Source organism: Gymnoscopelus braueri, assembly GCF_963280865.1.
Source record: "Gymnoscopelus braueri genome assembly, chromosome: 23".
NCBI classification, from domain to species: Eukaryota; Metazoa; Chordata; class Actinopteri; order Myctophiformes; family Myctophidae; genus Gymnoscopelus; species Gymnoscopelus braueri.
The window spans coordinates 4,342,566-4,365,142 of record NC_137625.1 but is presented as its reverse complement, the minus strand read 5'-3'; the positions used below and the strand labels follow the sequence as shown (position 1 = coordinate 4,365,142).

General features: G+C 43.0%; 1 protein-coding gene across 1 annotated transcript in view; it reads right to left on the bottom strand.

The window, feature by feature from the left end:
- The window catches only part of iqsec3a (IQ motif and Sec7 domain ArfGEF 3a), a gene marked incomplete at both ends in the record, with an annotated part of 182,305 nt that extends 160,713 nt beyond the window's left edge, over positions 1 to 21,592 (bottom strand). The window contains 3 exons of the mRNA XM_080420591.1: positions 20,641 to 20,691; positions 20,727 to 20,971; positions 21,353 to 21,592. Of these exons, the coding sequence (XP_080276717.1) occupies positions 20,641 to 20,691; positions 20,727 to 20,971; positions 21,353 to 21,592 (536 nt within the window). The remainder of the gene's footprint in view (positions 1 to 20,640; positions 20,692 to 20,726; positions 20,972 to 21,352) is intronic.
- Between the last annotated feature and the right edge of the window lie 985 nt (positions 21,593 to 22,577).

Sequence of the window (22,577 nt, the reverse complement as noted above, 5' to 3'; positions counted from 1 at the left end):
GAAGGAGAGAAAGCAGTGGGCGGAAGGAGGAAACTTCTCAGCAGATGAGGGGGAGATAAAAGATCAAAAACACTCATCCACCTCCAACCAGTGGTGGAAGAAGTACTTATTTTTTTACTTAAAGTAAAAATAGCAATACCACAATATAAGATTTTCTTACAAGGCTTTGACTTTGGCAAGAATTTGACTTGAGTAAAAGTACAAAAGCCTTGGCATCAAAATATACTTAGTTAAAAGTACAAAATATATATTCCAAAATAGCCGATCTACAAGCTCACAACACGTCTCCATGTGCCTAGGTAATAGGTCATAACTGGTTAAGATATGTTTTGTATTAATAACCTAAATCTGAAATGTGACTAGTGACTAAAACTGTCAAATAATTGTAGTAGAGTAAAAAAAGCACAATAATTGCCTCTAGTGGAGTAGAAGTTTAAAGTATCAGCCGATCTTCACGTTATCATCCTATTGAATGGGGCCATTATCACCGTTATCAACCCATAGCTGGTCTACCAGGAGGCTGGTAGGCTGTTATCAGCCATTCTATGGGTGATTCAATGTTACCGAATGTGCTGTGCAGCCCGGGTGCAGCAAAATATTTTTAAAAAAAGAACGCTGGTAAATGCACTTCAAATTTGTACAGTACATAAATAAATGTTCTTGGACTTTTTTAGTGGTGGAAAAAGTCCTCAAATGTTTTACTTAAGTAAAAGTATCGATACTGCAATACAGAGGTACTCTGTTACAAGTAAAAGTCCGGAATTAAAAATGTATTTGAGTAAAAGCACAAATGTATTGGTATCAAAATGTACTTAAAGTACCAAAAGTAAAAGTACTAGAATGTTTGAAAATAGCAGATCTGCAAGCTCACAACGCTTCACATCGCGACACGTTGTTAGCTTGTAGATCGGCTATTTTCAAATAGCCTAGGCATAAATTAGGGCTAAAGTGGTTAATGCATGTTTTATAATGTAATCATTTATATCTGCAAAGTAACTAGTCACTAAAGTTTTCAAATAATTGTAGTGGAGTAAAAGTACAATATTTGCCTCTGAGATGTAGTGGAAGTAAAAGTACTGAAAACTGGAAATACTCCAGTAAAGTAAAAGCCTCAAACCTCAAAATTGGACTGAAGTACAGTACTTGATTAAATGCACTTAGTTACTTTCCACCACTGGTTATTTTTCCACCACTGCCTTCAACCCCACGCTGTGGGGTTTTGACTCTCTATCTCTCTCTCCCTTCATCTCCTCATTAAATCCCCCTCTTTCTTTTTTTTTGGGTCAACTCTGAGCTGAACTCTTCACTTGCGTCAGTGTGCTAATCGCTGACTCCTCCTCCTGGTGCTGCCTACCTGATGATGTAATCATCACCGGGGGCAACGGGGGTTCAGACGTGGCGAGCGTTGATGATGTAACGACCTCAAAGAGCAGGGAGAAGGATAAGATCGCTCTAGAAGAGTCACTCGAAAAAAAGGCTGCAGGAGATATGACGGCGTTGCAGATGAAAGCATGATGATGGTGCACAAAAACAAAGATGCAAAAAAAAGACATATAGAAATACACACACAGAAAGGAGACACGCAGTTCTGTTGGTTGAGGTCCGGTAGAAACCAGTGGTGTAAAGTAACGACGTGCATGTACTCAAGTACCGTACAATTATGAGGTACTTTTACTTTACTGGAGTATTTCCAATTGTTTACACTTTTACTTCTACTCCTCTACGTCTCAGAGGCAAATATTGTACTTTTTTACTCCACTACAATTATTAGAAAACTTTAGTTACTAGTTACTTTGTAGATTTGGATTATTGTTACAAAACATACATTAACCACTTCAGCCCTATATACCTTTCGGCCATTTGAAAATAGCCGATCTACAAGCTCACAATGCGTCGCGATGCGACGCATTGTGAGCTTGTAGATCGCCTATTTTCCCACTGCAACAGAGAAAATATGAACAGTTTTGTACACTGCGTCAAACATGATCCTAATGGACACACGCATGTGCACACACACACTCTCTCTCTATCTCACTAAAGCACACACATGCATGGCACGTGTGGACTCACAAAGGCAAAATACCTCTGCTAAGGGATTTTTGGTCGGTACTAACGGTTCTCAAAGTGGGGTCCGGGGTCCGGGGACCCCCAGGGGTCCTTGAGGGAGTTCCAGGGCGTCCCCAGCTAAATGATAGATAGTCTTAGGAACCAAATGGACCATTATGGGTCTGTAACTGCAGAGAGTGTACAAATGTACAATATAAATTGGGGTCCCAGAGATAGAAATGCCATTAAATGGGCTACGGACATAGGTTACGGACCCTTACTGGTCTGTAACTCTTAAGAGTTATGGTGGTCCTTGAAATGTAAAAGTTTGAGAGCCTACGGTATTGTAATTGTGTACAGTATCAGACGTGAAGTCCACATAACCAGCTCTGACAGTGTGATAAAACCGGTTCCAGGAACGGTTGCAAATGTGATGGAACCGACTCCGGTTCCTCAATGTTGGACCCAGTTCCTACGGTTCCCGGATCCCAACTCTATTTGTCACCACTCAATACTGGTACAAGCAGTGAAGTGCAATTGTGGCAAGGTACAGTACACAATACCACAAGTAAGACGCGCGAATGCGGGAAGCGAACGCAGCTCGAAACGCCGCGCCTCCTTCCGCGTTCGCAATGATGACAACATAGAAACAATAACACAGATAGACAAAGACATACAGTACTGTTGATCTAGCCACAGCTATCCATTTGGCATTTGATATGCAAGGACATCCCGCACGCGCACACGCACGCACACACACACACACACACACACACACACACCTACATTTCCCTTGTTTACTTTGTTGTATTGGAGCATTATGCTAATTAAACTAGGCCTGTTAACCTTTCTCTCAAAATTTAAACCAAACAAAACACACCCATGTTTATATTCATTCCCTCTTATCATCTGTACACGGCAAGTTTATTTGCATAGCACATTTGGTAAAAGCAATAGACCGCAGCCATGTTTGACATGAAATGGTAGGTTAAACGCAGGTGTTAACGATACTGACTCACTGGAAATAATAGAATATAAATAGGCCTACTTTATTTATCCCTCAGGGAAAATTACAGTTGCCTTCATCAAGTAAAAGAAACATGAAAGACAATAACGATATATATATATAAAATTAATTTAAATAAAAATATATTGCGTCTGTATATTTCATCCTGGTGAAATCTTGTAGTGTGTGGTCCCGTGTCACTGTTCATTCTTGCAGTCTGGAAACCACAACGATTTAGGACAGCCAATTTCAAGAAAGAGTTGTATAGTGTTAACTCTTTCAGTGCCAAGAGTATTTTCATAAAGTACTCCCCCAGTGCCAGCAATTTGCGTTTTTTTTATTTTTTTATTTTGTAATTTTTCATTCAAATAAATGATCTGATTGGGTTTTTAAACCCATAATACAGTTCTACCAGTAGAGAGCAACAAATCGACACATTGCTGACCTCGCTGGCTCACTCGCCCCCTCCCAAACAGGCTCACGTCATATCCGGTCATAACCGGATGTTGACATTTTCGACAATCGTTGATCGGGCTAAATTACGATGTGATACACGACTACGATGACTGATCGTCACCCAGACCAAAGAGAGTAGACGTGGACCTCTCCGTTCGTTTTTTATACCGTGTGAAAAAACGTGACTTTCCCTATTCTGGCCGAAAATGACCGCGGGAAAAAAATGAGAACCGGAAACGGAATCTGCGTCATGAAACCGGAACCCAATGAGTCTGAAGGAGTCAGGAAGCGAAAGTGATCATGAAAAATAAACAGAATAGCGCGACCACAGTCAAAAGTAAAAACTCGGGATTTCTCGTGCTGGCACGGAGGGTACTCGGGAAAAACTCGGGATATCTCGGGGCGTGGCACTGAGAGAGTTAAGAGCCATAAGGGATAAAATTAATACAATTCAAAGATATGAAAGGTGTTTAAAAGCATAAACACACTGGCCAGCCAATGGGCTGTGATGAATCACATTTTTGCTGCTTTGTTGCAATATTCACGAGTTTCCTTTGATGTTTTTTATTGGCTTGAGAGGTCTTGAATTGGTGGAGATCTCTAAATAAGTTAGCTAAATAAGTTAATACGCTAAAAACACAATCAAAAGTGAGCTGGGTGACCCCATGAGCCCCCTTACGTAGGTCATATTTACACTATGACTTGTCCTCCGTCTCCACGATCCACCATCAATAAAAAATGACCACGTTGTCTCGCATCTGTGGTTTGTCCGCGCGGTGCATGACAGACAGTCCCCCGTCACTTCAGCAACGCTTGGCTTTGACACAGGAAGACCGATGCATCCCCACCGTGTCCTTGACACCAGCCAGATGCTTTGGATGGCTGCTCACTTTATATGGAAATATCACTGTCTAATCCCTATCATCACGTTATTGTCTGCACAGAATTTTAATCACCGTTGTTGGTATTCATGTTACGTTCGGCTGCGTATGGAACTGCCTCCCCGACAATTACAGTTAAGTTATTCACAAATCCTATTGATGCGTTCCAGGTTATTTCATTAATTTCTTTAATGCAAATGGAACAGTTGGACCTAATGGCTTCTGGGCTAATCAGCGGAGTGCATGTGTCATTAGAATGCAATCTGAATATTTCAGACATGCAGTTGGAGGCTGGGGGAATGCAAACTGTGTTCATATCTCCATATTCTAACTGGTTGTGTTTTTTTTTTGTAAATTAACACCCCTACTTGATCATACTACAGTGTAGTGTGTGTGTGTGTGTGTGTGTGTGTGTGTGTGTGTGTGTGTGTGTGCGTGTGTGTGTGTGTGTGTGTGTGTGTGTGTGTGTGTAGGTGTGTGTGTGTGTGCGCACAAACACACAGAAACTTAGCGCAGCATTAGGTGCCGCGCTATGAGTTTGTATATCTGCTATTTTGTAATAGCCAAAGAAATCTAAAATGACGAGCGATGTGTTCCCGGATTGAATGGGTTAATTTAGCTGGGGATACCCTGGAACCCCCTCATGGACGCCTGGGGGTACTCGAACCCCACTTTGAGAACCACTGCCCTATAGAAGCCTGGATGGATCTTCCATTAGCTTAGGATCTGCTCCCACAGTTCTCAGTCACCACAGAGACGCAGCCCGTCTGGGACACTTGTTACGCCGTTAAGAGTCTCTCTAGACCAAGAACAGATCTCCTAAAAAAGTCCAGCAATATAAATACAACGATTACAAGTTGGAAAACCTTACAAATTGTGTTGCAGATTAAACCTTGTCATAATTCATAGATAGCTTCATAGACTTGTTTGACAGCACTATCATCAGTGCTGTGGAAATACATGTTTTTCAATATTTAACCACTTAAACGCTCAATACTTGGTAAATTTGACCGTTGGCTCTGTACTTGGTCTGCTCTTTTTTCCCCCTCTACACCAAATCAAGCCGATCTACAAGCTCAAAAGGCGGTGTGAGCTTGTAGATCGGCTATTTTTGCCGAATGTTCCCCCCAGAATAGGGATGCTACAGTAGGGTTCAAGTGGTTAAAGAAAAAATCTGTTCCTATCACACAAGGATTTGGCAGGTCCCCTGTAGTAACTCTGAGGACCGCCTAGGGGTCCCGGACCCCCTGTTGATGACCCCAGCTTTAGCATCTTGAATCAAATTCACACAAAACAAAGTCACCTTCATATACAGTAGTGTGACTGTGCTTCCTTGTCTCTGCAGTCTTAGAAGCATGTAGAAGCTTAAAACATGGCCCAGGGACAAGACACCTCTGTAAGAATGCTAATCTTCTAGTGGTGTTGGCAGAGATGCTGCAAAGGGCAGCGGCAGAGGCACGCTCACGCTGTCTGACATGTAATTCAATTCAGTAATGGTGATATGTTGACTATATCGGATTAAAACCAAGAGCTCACACTTTTATAGCATGACCAGTGGGCCAATTCACAGAGCAACCTAATTTCCTTTAAACACACGCACAGTCGCACACGTGTGTACACACACAGAAACTTAAATAAAACCAACCATCCACTTATTATATCATCTTCTCTTACAACCCCAGAACAAAACACACACACACACACACACACACACACACACACACACACACACACACACACACACACACACACATGAATAAAATCAACCATCCACTTATTGTATCATCTTGAAAACATACTTAAATCTCTTTCTCTTACAACCCCAGGACAAAAACACACGTGTGCGCGCGCACGCACGCACGCACACACACACACACACACACACACACACACACACACACACACACACACACACACACACACACACACACACACATAACTGACACCTGGGAGTGCGTGCAGCCCTTTAACCTAGAACCTGGTCATTTTTAGATTTGAGCTAAAAAGCATTATTTTACACTTTTGGCTATTCAAAAATAGCAGATCTACAAGCTCATAGCGCGGCACCGAGTGCCGCGCTACGAGCTTGTAGATCTGCTATTTTTGAAAAATCGTGAAAATGTGTGCAAATCTTTGAATATATACATTTTTAAAGCAATTTTTTTTTACTCAAATCGTTGCTTCTGGGGGGTCCCTGGAACAAAATATTTTGATGGGGGTCCGCGGCCCCCATCAACACCACTGATACAGAAACATATGTTTTTCAGAATACTGTTGAGATTTAGGAGACATGTAGAATCGGCTTCAGGTCTCAATGGGTTAATGTTGCATGAGGAAGCCGATAGCTGCCCACCACCTCCAGCTGCCAGAGAAATGAAGCAATTTAAAAAGTACTCTCTCTCTCTCTTGCTCTCTCTCTCTCTCTCCGAATGTGATATTCATGATTCCAACAGCAACGACAGGGGTCGAGCCGAGGCTGTGTCACGCCGACCGGGCGGGACGTGATTTACATTCACACTGAGGGAGGACGGCAAGAAGATGGTCTGCAGAGCAGTGGTGGAAAGTAACTAAGTACATTTACTGCAGTACTGTACTTAAAGGGATACTTCACTTTCACATAAAATAAACATTTAAAAAATATATTAAAAATAAATGAAAAAAGTAATGGAAAAATCACGGCCCCCTCACGCATTAGAGTGTCCTACTAATGTGTGAGGGGGCCGTGATTTTGCCATAACTTCTTTCATTTTTTTTTAAATATTTTTTTTAATGTTTATTTTATGTGAAAGTGAAGTATCCCTTTAAGTACAATTTTGAGTTTTTTTTTTTTTTACTTTACTGGACTATTTTAAATTTTCAATACTTTTACTCCACTACATCTCAGAGCCAAATATTGTACTTTTTACTCCACTACAATTCTTTGAAAACTTTAGTTACTTTGTAGATTTGTATTATTATTACAACACATGCATTAACCACTTCAGCCCTATATACATTTTTTTGTATATACATTTGGAAACTTGTGAAATGAGACATTCTGCATAATGAGTACTTTTTGATACCAATACTTTTGTACTTTTACTCAATTAAATTTAGAATTCCTGACTTTTACTTGTAACAGGGCATTTCTACAATGCAGTATTGATACTTTTACTTTTTTTTACTAAGTAAAAAATGTGAGTATTTTTTCCACCACTGCTGCAGAGTAGAGGAGATTACCTTCTCAGGAGCTAAGAGGATAAGAACCTTTAGGAGGAAAAGCAAGAGAGAGAGAGAGAGAGAGAGAGAGAGAGAGAGAGAGAGAGAGAGAGAGAGAGAGAGAGATTGATGAACAGTGAAAGTCAAATAGACAGAGCAGAGGTGGTTCTAGGACTTGACAGGGTCTGGGATTTAAGCCCAGAGCATCTGGGGCTGCAGCCCTAAACGTATTCTATTTATTTATTTAATAATTCATTGGATGGCTTGTGTGTTATTTTGGGTGGTCCCTGCTGTTCTAGCCTGGAACACTACGGCCTAAATTGTATGTTTTTTTTTATCATACATGCATGGGTTGTATGACTAATTCATATATTACATTTATATTTTTTATTACGTAGTAACGCTGCCCTCTAACTACTTATTGTGGGGACGGCTTTCCCACAATAGCAGAAGAAAAGTAAAGATACTAGTATAGAGCCCTGAGGAACTCCGGTCAACCATGTGGGGTTTAAGTGGTTAAAGGTGAGCAGAAGTGTTTGAATCCCAAACGATTCACTCCCATTCCTTCAGCAGCAGGTTGCAAATCACTGAGATCAGATCAATATCCTTCTATGATCCAAAAAACCCATATATCAGTTCAACCCGATCGCCAGAGGAAACGTTCTCTTTGAACGTTTTTCAAATTCCGTGAATAGACAACTGGAAAACCCGAAAATCCGCGCATAGCCGCCTCGCATCTCCCCCATTGTGACTAAACCATTTCGGAGGCGCGCAGTCTCAAGGGAATTGTCGCCACGTAAGGGGCCACCGAGCGAGCTAAAGCGAGCGAGTTGCCGTCCCGAACGTTGCGACGTTCCCTTGTGCCTACTCAGCGCCGTTTGAGTTATGTACCGATAGGCACAGAATCGTAAATTTTGTTGTGGGGACTGCTCTGCTTCCGGGTTTTTCCGGGTTGCGACTGGTTACGCCCACCGTGGGACTCGCCGTACATATGCACGGAATTTCTGGGTTTCTAGGCGACTATGCACGGAATGACGTGCACTGGATCCGTGCGATGTATACTAATTCTCTGGCGATCAGGCTGATCAGTTTGGCTATACCTTTTTGGCAATACTGGTGTCGGCATCAAAGGGGTCCTTCAGCAAAGGTAGTTAATGTAGCATCACAATCATTTTAACGACTTTATCAATCTATACGTTGGCTATTCAAAAATAGCAGATCTACAAACTCACAGCGCGTCACTTGCTTTTATTGAACATATTTGAAGAATATTGAAAATGTTTGAAAACTTTCTGGATCATTTTGTACATGAATCTTCTCTTCTGGGGGTCCCTGGCACGGATGGGGGGTTCGCGGGCCAAATATATATCAATTTGGGGTTCTTTGACATGAAAAAGTTTGAGAGCTATATTGATTTATTGTAGAATGGGCCTCAGGTCTTAATGGGTTAAAAAGACAAACCTATGCATTGGGGGAGGTGTGGGGTGCACATGATAACTTCACATGAGGTCATTGTGTACTTATTCATTCAATTTGACAACAATGGGGTACTTGGATAAAGGTTAGCATATCGTCTCTGAGCAGATCTACAAGCTATGCAAGCTACAAGCAGATCATGCAGATCTACAAGCTCAAAACTTTCGAGCTTGTGGATCTTCTACTTTTGATGCTTTTGTGTGACGCTGTAGCATGATCAACAGTGGTGGAAAAGTACTGAAATGTTTTACTTAAGTAAAAGTATCGATACTGCAATGTAGAAGTACTCTAATACAAGTAAAAGTCCGGAATTCAAAAGTAAAAGTACAAAAGTATTGGTATCAAAATGTACTGAAAGTACCAAAATTAAAAGTACTAAATGTTTGAAAATAATAATTTATATCTGCAAAGTAACTAGTAACTACGGTTTTCAAATAATTGTAGTGGAGTAAAAGTACAATATTTGCCTCTGAGATGTAGAGGAGTAGAAGTAAAAGTGTAAACAATTGGAAATACTCCAGTAAAGTAAAAGTACCTCAAAATTGTACTTAAGTATACAGTAGGGCCTACTTAGTTACTTTACGATCATATAGGGCGTTAAAAAAACACTAAAAGGTTTCTGCCCGACAGCGACCATATGTTTACACCAGCACTACGGAGCTAGCATATAGCGCTATACTGTTAGCCATGCTGGGGCTGATGGCAGAGCTCCAAGCCCATTGATCTGAGCGCTTCAGAGGAACGCTAGGCAAGCAGACACTGCAGCATCCTGTGTGTGTGTGCGTGTGTGCGTGTGTGCGTGTGTGTGTGTGTGTGTGTGTGTGTGTGGTTGGGTTAGGGGGGCTCTCTCTCTCTGAGGACTGTCTTCAAATCCCACTTTATTCTGAGGGAGGTTGGCGCTGGCTGAAGATGGCACATAAGATGGCATCCGTTCAGCCCCCAGGTTGGTACGAGGCCAACAGAAGGAGAATGAGGGCACTGAGGGTGGGGGACGAGAGAGAGGAGTGGGTTAAAGCCAATATGGAAAAACATGTTGGCTGCCAGGTGGCGCACGTGTGCGTGTGCGTGCACGTGTGTGTGTGTGTGTGTGTGTGTGTGTGTGTGTGTGTGTGTGTGTGTGTGTGTGTGTGTGTGTGTGTGTGTGTGTGTGTGTGTGGAAATAAACAGAAGCACCTGGAGCGATATGAAGCACCCTGTGGTTTTCTCTGCAGGCAATATCCCAACAGAACACACACACGCACACGCACACGCACACGCACACGCACACGCACACGCGTCAGGCCTCTCTCTCTCTCTTATATTAATAATACATTTTATTTTACATTTGAACAAACCTCTAAGTGCTACAGTACACTCTCTCTACCATATTATTTTCTTAACTGTTTCGCAAATCAATGAGTTTGCAGCCGGAAGGAAGGAAGGAAGGAAGGAAAAGAAAGAAAGAAAGAAAGAAAGAAAGAAAGAAAGAAAGAAAGAAAGAAAGAAAGAAAGAAAGGGAGGGGGGAGCGAGCGAGCGAGCGAGAGAGAGAGAGAAAGAAAGAAAGAAAGAAAGAAAGAAAGGAATGAAGGAAGGAACTGAATACTGATCCAGACTACAGGTAGCTTCTGTAGGATAATCAGGTCAGGAAGTTCAATGTCTAACTGTCTAGTTCAATGTCTAACTCTGCATTAAAGTGGCTTTGGGGAGGGGGTAAAGGCGAGATATTAATAACAAAAGGCAACGATATGGACAATATAATCCCACCCCCACTTGCCCTGACGATTGGCGTAAGGGCGACCGGTCTGGTCATTCAGGTATGCTACTTTGGGGTGTCAGGGACAGGAACATGTCTGCTAACACCAGCTGGGCTGCACAATGCACATGCTGCGGATGTTCACCCGTTGGACTTGGAAGCCTCTGAGATGGCTAGAGGGCTGACCTTCAGTGCATGGCTCTGTCTGTTTGAAGCCATCGGTCTCAAAACGGGTGAAAAAGATGTTCAGTTCGCTAGGTAGGGAGGTAGAGGTACTCTCTGTGCATCTATAGCTCTTCCTCTGAAGTCCGTTATTGTTCGCAGCCCCTTCCACCTCGTGTCACCGCTCCCAAACTGGTCCTTCAGTTTGGCAGCGTATTCCTCCTAGGCCTTCCTGGAGGTACTCTGGAGCACTGCACAGGTGTTCCCCAGATTCCCGGATCTGAAAGCAGCCCACCTTTTTAACTTAGCTTTTAACTATAGCATCTTATGAGATGTATTGCTGTATTTTGCTGTATTGTACAGCCCTTTTAGCTGCATTTCTATGTATAAAAAAAAACTAAAGTTTTAACTTTGACTGGAATGTCAAAGAGGAATGAGACTCTCATCTACACTATGTTCCATCTCCATCTCCCAACTCCCAACTTCACAGAGAACGTAAACAGAATTGTAAAGCCTCAACTAGAGACATATGTTTTTTTTTTACCGCGAATATTTTACAAATCCACGGAACACCACCATTTTGCATGGCCACATCCTACTTTATCCTACTTTATAAACAATAAAATCCACGTAGAAATCGTCTTAGAAAGACGATACAAATAACAATACTAATACACCGAAGCCGCCATCTTGCGCATGCTCACTGCTCAGACCGAATTCTTTGGGTAACGCTTTTGCGTGTGACACACAACAAGTGCCGTCTGCGGAGATGAAACGTGACTTCTCTGTGCCCTGACAGCAGACCTGATTCTATGGGTAAACACATTTGAAAAAAAACAACAAAACAAACGTCAATTAAAAATAAAAGTGTTAGTGGTGTAAAATGCCACCAAAAAGATTCTGAAGCCTGCTGCAGTGCAACAGAAAATAGCAAGCCTATTTTCTAAACCCAAGTCAAGTACTGCTAATGATGATGACCCCTTATAACAGAAAAACTCTGAGGTGGAGTGTTTATTATTTATATTATTATTTATTATTTCTCTTTAAAATTGAATTGAACAGTATTTCTGTGTTGCAGCACTTTAAACATTAAATGGACTGTTATATCTTATTAAATTGTGGACATTTATTCATTTCCACTTACCAGACACTTTTTTTATGGTAAAAATTAGCATAAAAAGCTAAATACAGAATTCAGAAATATCAAAATGGAAAAAACTGAATTTTGGAGAAAATAAAACGGAATTGGGAAAAAAACAACGTCATTTCCTTGACTCACTCACTCACACACTCACTCACTCACTCACTCACTGACTCACTGACTCACTCATTGACTTAATAACCGAGTCACTTACTCACTCTCTCACTGACCTTCCCGCAAAACATGAACACAAATGCAAATGCAAACACAAAGTCTGGGACACGGTCCCTTATTAACGTTGTGTCATGTCCCTTTTAATAGAAAATGCATCAGTAGTGCTGCAGCACTGCAGAGATACTGTATTCTGTCTTATTTGACCAGAATCATTGCACTAAGTGGAAATTAAAATGCAGCTCTGTGTCCTCTGCCTTTCATGTATCACCGCTTTGTCATTAAAGAAGAGACTACTAAAAGCCCAATGCATACTTTGTTGTATGATAGTGATCGCTCAACGGAAGTGGATAGTTCAGAAAGCCGCCTTGTGCTCCTTTAAAGTCCAGCTGCAATTGGCTTTTTGTCAATTCTCAGTTAAATTATTTAATTGTGTTAAATGAATTGTGTTCAAATCCAGCCGTAATTGGCTTTTTATTTGTTTCTATATATACATATACATATATTCTATATATATATATATATATATATATATATATATTATTATTTTTTCCTTTGAAAACTTAAAACTTAAAATTGGCCTCAGGTCTAAATGGATTAAATTATACTCCATTGCACAATGATGTGATGCGTTAACTTGTGGCTCAGATGTTGTCACCAAAGCGACACGTTGCGCTACAGTGTAAATTAGTCTTTACCGTCTTGTCGGAATGCATGTTTCTGTCTCTCTCAACGCTGATTAATACTCTTTATTTCTCCAAAAGCTGTTAACAAGAGGAATCAACTCACTGAATCTCCTGACATTTATCGTGTCCTCTTCGTAATCAGCGATGGTGTGTGTGCGTGTGCGCGTGTGTGTGTGTGTCCATGACGGTGCGTGGTTGCGCGAGTTTGAAACGTTAGCTGTTTCTGCATGATATTCCCAACCCGTGCTCTTTAGGAATTAGGTTTTAATGGCACCATAAATCAATCTGGATTTATGGACAGTACACAATGCAAATGCAGCCAAACAGATGGGGGGCACAGCTCTCTGTGTGTGTGTGTGTGTGTGTGTGTGTGTGTGTGTGTGTGTGTGTGTGTGTGTGTGTGTGTGTGTGTGTGTGTGTGTGTGTGTGTGTGTGTGTGTGTGTGTGTGCGCGCGTGCGTGCGAGAGTGCATTGCTCCAACTGAAGCCCTTCATACGACCTTGATATGGTGACCAGCAAAGGACATCATCGTGCACCGCGGACAATTCCCCACATATCCACATATTTTAAGATTACCGAAGCTCCACTTTATCCTGAAAACTGTTGCACTGTTTATCGTTTGCTTTCCTTTCATTTAATATGTTATAAATACAATTAAAAGACTGAGCACTGGGCTTTAATACCAAAGTGTGGTCTCGGCACCATGATCCACTCCATGGTACTGTAGGGCCTGTCACAATCATTACATAATCGCCTAATCGCAATTGTTTGAGATGATCGCAATTATCTTATGCATATTCGTCATAATCGTTTCCATGTTGAAAAAATGTCATATATTTTCAAACATTTTCAGAAATAGTGGAAATAGCAGGTCTAGCGTGACGCGTTTTGAGTTTGTAGATCGGCTATTTCCACTATAGATCTTTTTTAGAAAGTATAAAATAATTAAATAATAAGTCATAATCTGCCCTGTGCAACTTTTATTTTACGAAGCCTAAAAGACAAAAATAAGACATTTTTATTCATAATGTTCCAATAATGTCCAACATCAAATTTTGGGTGCCAATTAATCGTCAAGATAAATTTCATAATTGTGACAGCGCGACTCGATGGCCTGATCTGGCAGTCATGTCATCCACTCGTAGCCACCTCCAGGAGAAGTCTGACCGGCTAAGCAATTATGCAAAGCGAACTGGTCTGTACATCAACCAGAAAAAGACCCAGGTGATGTGCATCAATGCCCCAACTGCACCTCCAATCACCATCGATGGAGAGCCGTTGGAATGTGTAGAAGACTTTACATACCTCGGAAGCCTCATAAGCAGTGAAAGTGGAACGCAAAAAGACATCAAGACGCGTCTCAACAAAGCAAGAGGTGCTTTCAGCCAACTTCACAACATCTGGAAGTCTAAACAATATAGCCTTAAAACCAAACTCAGGCTCTACAACAGCAATGTTAATAAGTCTGTCCTGCTATATGGCTCTGAGTGCTGGAGAGTAACAAAACAGGATATGAGAAAGGTTGACGTCTTCCACAATAGCTGCTTACGTAGGATCTGCAACATCTTTTGGCCAAATAGAATCTCGAATGAGGAACTTTATAAGAAGTTCTTGAGATAAGGAGACGGAGGTTAAGATGGCTCGGTCATGTATTGAGGATGCCCAATGAAAGGCTACCCAAAGTTGCCCTGAGATGGACCCCAGTTGGGAAGAGAAAGAGGGGTAGACCAAAGATCACCTGGAGAAGGACAGTGATGATGGAGCTGAAGGAGATGGGTCTTTCCTGGGACGAAGCGCAGGCCAAAGCACGAGACAGGATTCAGTGGCAGTGTATGATTGCGGCCTTATGCCCCAACCGGGACGAAGAGGATAAGTAAGTAAGTAAGTACTCGATGGCCCCAAAACGCTCTGGACATATACACGAATACAGCTACAAGCTAGTGCGTGTACCGTACATGTGCAGATGCTAGAGTTGTTTCGATACCGATACCAGTATCGGAAAAGCTGCCGAGTGCCGATACTGCCTAAAATGCTGGTATCAGTGCGTATCTATGCTATTCTGGTACCATGTAATTTATCACATGATGATATGACTGTCGGGTCTCTGCGCTACATGTAAAGTGTCTTGAGACAACTTGTTGTGATTTGACACTTTAAAGGGATATTTCACTTTTTTAAAAAAATAATTTGGACATTTTATCATCTACTCAAGCTTTTGGGAGCACCCCGGATGATTTTTAAGTTGATTCAGTATTTTGATATTTGATATTCATTTTATCAGACACGCCCCCTTCCTATACAAACCCATTGTAACTTCAAACTCCATTTTAACAATGTAGATCCATCAGACATCAGAAACTGTCTCCTTGGTTCTGGTGACTGACATTGTCCTTCTAATACGTGGGGAGACCGTGTTTTTTCATTAATTTTAATGAAAAAAACTCAATATCATAAAAAAATTTAATTAAATAAATGAAAAGGGTAGACAAAAACACGGCCCCTTACGTATTAGAAAGACAATATCAGTCACCAGAACCAAGGACTGGTGTTTTTGATGATTCTAAATGTTAAAAATTGAGTTATAATGGGTTCGTAATTCGTGGGAACGAGATAATATTAAGGAGGAAAAAAAGTTGGTGATTTTTTTTTTTACCATAGCCTCCAATGACTAACCAAAGCTCTGTGCCTCTGTAGCTCTGTGCCTCTGTAGCTCTGTAGCTCTGTGCCTCTGTAGCTCTGTGCCTCTGTAGCTCTGTAGCTCTGTGCCTCTGTAGCTCTGTAGCTCTGTAGCTCTGTGTCTCTGTAGCTCTGTGCCTCTGTAGCTCTGTGCCTCTGTAGCTCTGTGCCTCTGTAGCTCTGTGCCTCTGTAGCTCTGTGCCTCTGTAGCTCTGTAGCTCTGTGTCTCTGTAGCTCTGTAGCTCTGTAGCTCTGTGCCTCTGTAGCTCTGTGCCTCTGTAGCTCTGTAGCTCTGTGCCTCTGTAGCTCTGTGCCTCTGTAGCTCTGTGCCTCTGTAGCTCTGTAGCTCTGTAGCTCTGTGCCTCTGTAGCTCTGTAGCTCTGTGCCTCTGTAGCTCTGTGCCTCTGTAGCTCTGTGCCTCTGTAGCTCTGTGTCTCTGTAGCTCTGTGCCTCTGTAGCTCTGTGCCTCTGTAGCTCTGTGCCTCTGTAGCTCTGTGCCTCTGTAGCTCTGTGCCTCTGTAGCTCTGTAGCTCTGTGCCTCTGTAGCTCTGTGCCTCTGTAGCTCTGTGCCTCTGTAGCTCTGTGCTTCTGTAGCTTTGTGCCTCTGTAGCTCTGTGCCTCTGTAGCTCTGTGCCTCTGTAGCTCTGTAGCTCTGTAGCTCTGTGCCTCTGTAGCTCTGTGCCTCTGTAGCTCTGTGCCTCTGTAGCTCTGTGCCTCTGTAGCTCTGTGCCTCTGTAGCTCTGTAGCTCTGTGCCTCTGTAGCTCTGTGCCTCTGTAGCTCTGTGCCTCTGTAGCTCTGTGCCTCTGTAGCTCTGTGCCTCTGTAGCTCTGTGCCCTCTGTAGCTCTGTAGCTCTGTGCCTCTGTGCCTCTGTAGCTCTGTAGCTCTGTGCCTCTGTAGCTCTGTGCCTCTGTAGCTCTGTGCCTCTGTAGCTCTGTAGCTCTGTGCCTCTGTAGCTCTGTGCCTCTGTAGCTCTGTGCCTCTGTAGCTCTGTGCCTCTGTAGCTCTGTGCCCTCTGTGCCTCTGTAGCTCTGTGCCTCTGTAGCTCTGTCTATGCTGTGTGCAAACAATCGCCCAGTTCTCCTCAGTGCCTGGAGCAATTCATCTGCATTTGCACACAGCCATTGACCATCAGCATGTGCACAGAACACCAAGGCCCGTTTTTCCCTTTTCCCAAATGTCAGCTGTTTATTAGCGTTTTTATGTAAAAGAATGTCGCCATGGTTACGGCTCCCCACCTGTGGGATGGCCTTCCGACCTATGGGATGAATGATCAAACTGCGCATGCGTCGAACCCATAGACCCACTGTGTTACACTGTTGCCCTCTGCCAGAAGCACACACAGAGAACGTGCTTAAGCGCGACGGGACACGCGCGTGTGCGCATAGGCGGCGGGTAATGAAGGCTAGGATGGGCTAAGCCTTCCCAAATGTTATGCTGGGAAATTCTGGGAATTGTGCAAATTATATATAATATATGTGCGCAGCATTATTTTGTTAATTTTTTGATAATAAATAATACCAAAATAAAGTAACGAAAAACCGAAAAGAAACTAACAAAATCCGCCCAAAAAACGATTTCGGCACCCGTGCGCTTAGCGGGCGACCCCCCCCTGCCTCAAGCCAGATATCCTAGCCTTCCCAATTGTCAGGCTCACCAGCCGCCTGTGCGGGTCCGTCCGGCCGCGCGCGCGCGTGCGTGCGTGTGTGTGTGTGTGTGGGTCCAGGATGCTGCAACAAGACGCGTGTGTGTCTGTTGGAACTGTTGCAGGTACCAAAAGTCACTTTTCATCCCTGATATACTATCTGTGCACAGTGCATAACCCAAACTGCATATATTGGGTGCCTATATCCCCGACGGGTATGGACTAGTATATATCATTTTTGTGGTGTTGATTTTTTCTTTTTCTTAAGTTTATCTCGTTTCCACGAGTTCTCTTGGGAACGGGTTCCTAACTCATGGGAACGAGAAAAACTCAACATGTCAAAATAATTAAGGTACCGAAAAAGTTGTTTCACCCACAAAAAAAAAAGAATTCACCAATTTCGTTTTTTTCCTGCACCCTTATGATGAGACAACCAACTGAAGGTCACATGGGACAGCTACGCAAATTAATAATCAGGCCATAATCAATACAATCCAGACCAGTACTGATGTGCCACCGGTTTGGGTGGTGAGTGACAAAATGTTAGCCTCATAGCATAATTGCCCAAGTAATTTTTTGACCAAATTGATATTTCTGCCTAACTCTACTCTCCTAACACTGCGGCTTCATTGTGCCAAAAACAACATCGATACTTGTTTAAAAACTACTGAGCTTATCGGATCATTTATCCATCTCTGATGTGATACATTATAAATCTCTCTCTCAAATATTTTTTTAAAGGGATATTTCACTTTTTTTTTTTTTTGGGGTCATTTTATTGTCTTCTCAGGCTTTTAGGAGCACCCCGGACAGTTTTTAAGTTGCTTGATTCAGTATTTAGACATTAATATTCATTTTATCAGACACGCCCCCTTCCTATACAAACCCATTGTAACTTCAAACTCCATTTTAACCATGTTAGATTCATCGGAAACACCCGTCCTTGGTTCTGGACTGGTGACTGATATTGCCCTTCTAATATGTGTGTTTTTTCAATTGCTTTTTCCATTTATTTTGTATATATTTTTTGGGATAATGAAAATTATTAAATACAATGAATTTTTTTTTTTTTAATAAATGAAAAAAGTAATCGAAAAAACACAGCCCCCTCACGTATTAGGAGGACAGGATGAGTCACCAGAACCAAGGACGGGTGTTTTTGATGAATCTAACGTGTTACAACTGGAGTTTGAAGTTGTAATGGGTTTAGGAAGGGGGCGTGTCTGATAAAATAAATATCAAATATCTAAATACTGAATCAAGCAACTTGTGGGGGGCTCACAAAAGCCTGAGTAGACGATAAAATGACCCAATTGTTTGGGAGAAAGTGAAATATCCCTTTAACTATAATTAATAATACATTAATCTCTATCTGCCTTACAGCATGTATCCTAACTTCAAATCTGCTCTTCCTTTTATAGTTTCTATGGTCTTGCTCATAAAACAATAGGTCACAAAAAAAAGAAAAACATTAGCTCAACACCTACAGAATAGCTATGACCTTTAATGCAGTATTTCTCAACCTTTTTCATGCCAAGGACCCCCAACTTGATATATATTTGGCCACATACCCCCCCCCACCTGAAAATGTTTTGTGCCAGGAACCACCAGACGAGAACATTTTTGTAAAAATGCAAAAATATTTAAAACTTTTTGAAGATTTTTCAAAAGCTTGTATATCTGCTATTTTTGAATAGCCAACGTATAAATGGATAAAGTGGTTAAAATGATTGTGACGCTGCAGTGACACATGTTGCTGGGGATCCCCTGGAACCCCCCCAAGGACCCACTTTGAGAACCAATGCTTCAATGGATGACATTAGAGGCTACATGCCCATCCATAACCATTTCCACAATGTGATAGCTGTTCAGTTATCAGAATTATTTAAACCTAGGCTAACTGATACCATCTATTCGGATGTATCATCTAGAGTAAAACTAACCAACGATAAAAAAAATACAATTAAAATAAACAAAAGCCCTGGTCTCTACCAGATCAATAGCAATCAATTCAATCCATTCTACTCTCAATTGCAACTGCAACAAAATAAACATCGGGAGTACTGGATACAAAATGTAAAGACAATCTTCACAGCAGCCATTTTGTTATGGCAGGATAAACACAGGTGTTACCAATGATAGGCTACTAATTAAGAATGTGTTCCATTCCAGGTCAGACAGAGTCAGGGTGCTGCTGTTTGAGCAGGTTGGGGTCACTGTGAAAAGACATGCTAATGTAACAGAGCCTTAATTAGTGTAATTGCTAACACCTGTGTTTACACCCTGTTATTTCACGTCAGTATTGCTGCTTTAAAAAATAACAAAAAGGTCTATTTATCAAAATTGCACAGGACAATTACTAACAAGCTTGCTGGTTTGCAGGAGACGTTCAATTAGTGAATGTAAAGAAAATAAGCATGAATGAGCCTCATGTACTGACTGAGCTTGCCAATCAATCAGGTCGCCAGCTTGTTATGTGAAAACAAACACTTGAACGGTGTCATCACACATACACACATAAATCATTCATTCCAAGCATGATATAGAAAAACGTTAAAAGGCATCTGGTGGTGACATGGATATTGTCCAAGACAAGTGCTGTCACAATAAAAGCTAGTATCATTTTAACTCCGAAGTGTACGCTCAAGAGTATAGCCTTGCATCTAGCCTTAGCATGGCTGCGATATTAGGTCTACAATGCTTTTCATGTATTTGGAATACATGAAACGTAATGTCGTATAACAGCCATTCTAGGGCTGCCTTGGATCGAGACTATCATGTAAGTTATTTAATCGATAAAATAGCATATATGCAGTGGTGGAAAAAGTACTCATGTTCTTTACTTAAGTAAAAGTACCAATACTGCAATATAAAAAATACTCTGTTACAAGTAAAAGTCCAGAATTAAAAATTTACTCGAGTAAAAGTACATAAGTATTGGCATCAAAATGTACTTAAAGTACCAAAAGTAAAAGTACTAAATATTTGAAAATAGCCGATTTACAAGCTCACATATGTGACGCGTTGTGAGCTTTTAGATCTGCTATTTTCAAATAGCCTATGTATAAAATAGGGCTAAAGTGGTTAATGTATGTTTCATAATATCATAATTTATATCTGAAAAGTAACTAGTAACTAATGTTCTCAAATAATTGTAGTGGAGTAAAAGTACAATATTTGCCTCTGAGATGTAGTGGAGTAGAAGTAAAAGTATTGGAAATTGGAAATACTCAAGTAAAGTACAAATACCAAAAAATTGTACTTAAGTACAGTACTTAAGTAAATGTACTTAGTTACTTTCCACCACTGATCCAAGGCTATTAAACTCAAGAGTAAAAAGCAAATTAAAAAAAAGGCTACTCACTCTGTCTTCCTGGCCAGTCCCACGGAGCGGCAGAGGGTGGTGGTGGGGGGTCTGGGGCTGCTGAGGGACCAGGGACTTTGCAGCACTGTCCGGGGCTGAGGATCCTCTTGTCCTCGGCGGCGCTCACAGCACCGGCGGCGGCGGCGACGGCGACGACGGGGGAGAAGGAGTCGTCGTTGATAGCAGGCGGGCTGACGAGGAGCGACTTGGCTTTGATGGGAGACTGCGGGGAGGACGAGGGAGGAGGACGAGGAGGTCGTCGCCGCGGTGGCCGCGGGGACAAGCTGCAGCTGCTGCGGGTGATGGTGGTGGTGATGATGAGGAGGAGCCGCTACTACCGGAGGAGGAGGGGAGGGGGGTGCTCGGCTGCTGCTGAGAGGAGGAGGAGGAGGAGGCCGAGGAGAGCGATGCTGCTCTGCTGGCCGACGGGGAGGTGATGAGGAGGAACCGCCGCCGGTTTGTTGGGAGGCTGAGGCTGAGGCTGCTGCTGGTGGTGGTGCTGGTGCTGGAGGTGGAGGTGGGTTGGTGGCGCTGGCGGCTGATGAGGGCTGCTGCTCTGGTGGTGGTGGTGGGTGGGCGCGCTAGCGGCAGGGAGGTGGTGTTGTTGTTGTTGTTGGTGGAGGTGGTGGTGCGCCGGGATGACGGAGTGGTGCTGTCCGTGGTGCTGATCGTGGTGCTGTCCGTGGTGCTGATGCTGCTGCTGCTGCTGGACGAGGTATTGGTGGGGGTCCTGCTGCTGGACGACGTATTGGTGGGGGTCCTGCTGCTGGACCACGTACTGGTGGGGGTCCCTCAGCGTGCGGTTCTCGCCGATCAGGTCCTCCACCTTGCGCTCGAGCTCGTCGATGCGCTGGCGCTGCGTCTGGATGAGGCTCTGCTGGTTCTGCACGATGCTGGTGAGCTCCTTCAGGTAGAGAACCGCTTTCATGGGGTTGTCCAGCAGGCTCTCCATCACTGTCTGTCTGTCTGGTGACACTGGAACCGGACGATATACTGAGCGAGGCCGGTTTTTTTTTCTTTTTCTTTTTTTCGTCGTTCCGTCGTTTGTTTGTTTCCCACCGACGGCTGTTTCGACGCTCCGTTCGGCCGCGTTTTGTTTTTGTGAAGGAGATGTGGGGCCTCGACAAAACAGTGTGTGTGTGTGTATGTGTATGTGTCGTGTGTGTATATGTGTGTGTGTGTGTGTGTGTGTGTGTGTGTGTGTGTGTGGTGTGTGTGTGTTGTGTGTGTGTGTGTGTGTGTGTGTGTGTGTATGTATGTGTGTGTATGTGTGCGGTAAGGATGCTCTACCTCTGGCGGCCGAATGACGCGTCTGTGCACGGAACCTCCGGCGGAAGGAGTTCTCTCTCTCCTCTCTCTCTCTCTCTCTCTCTCTCTCTCTCTCTCTCTCTCTCTCTCTCTCTCTCTCTCTCTCTCTCTCTCTCTCGCCCCCCCCTCTCTCTCGCTCTCCTCTCTCTCTCTCTCTCTCTCTCTCGTCTCTCTCTCTCTCTCTCGCCCTCCCCCTCTCTCTCTCTCTCTCTCTCTCTCTCTCTCTCTCTCTCTCTCTCTCTCTCTCTCTCTCTCTCTCTCTCTCTCTCTCTCTCTCTCTCTCTCTCTCTCTCTCTCTCTCTCTCTCAGAGGATGTGCTGTTTGAGGATGCTGATAGAGTGGTGGCTGGTGGTGCAGATGCAAACCCCTCTCTCTCTCTCTCTCTCTCTCTCTCTCTCTCTCTCTCTCTCTCGTCTCTCTCTCTCTCTCTCTCTCTCTCTCTCTCCCCCTCCCCCCTCTCTCTCTCTCTCTCTCTCTCCCTCCCCCCCCTCTCTCTCTCTCTCTCTCTCTCTCAGAGGATGTGATGTGAGGATGCTGTATAGAGGTGGTGCTGATGCAGAGGATCAGAGCATCAGAGGGAAAGGAGGGAGGCAGCACCGTAGTGAATGATGTAAACACGCACGTCTCAC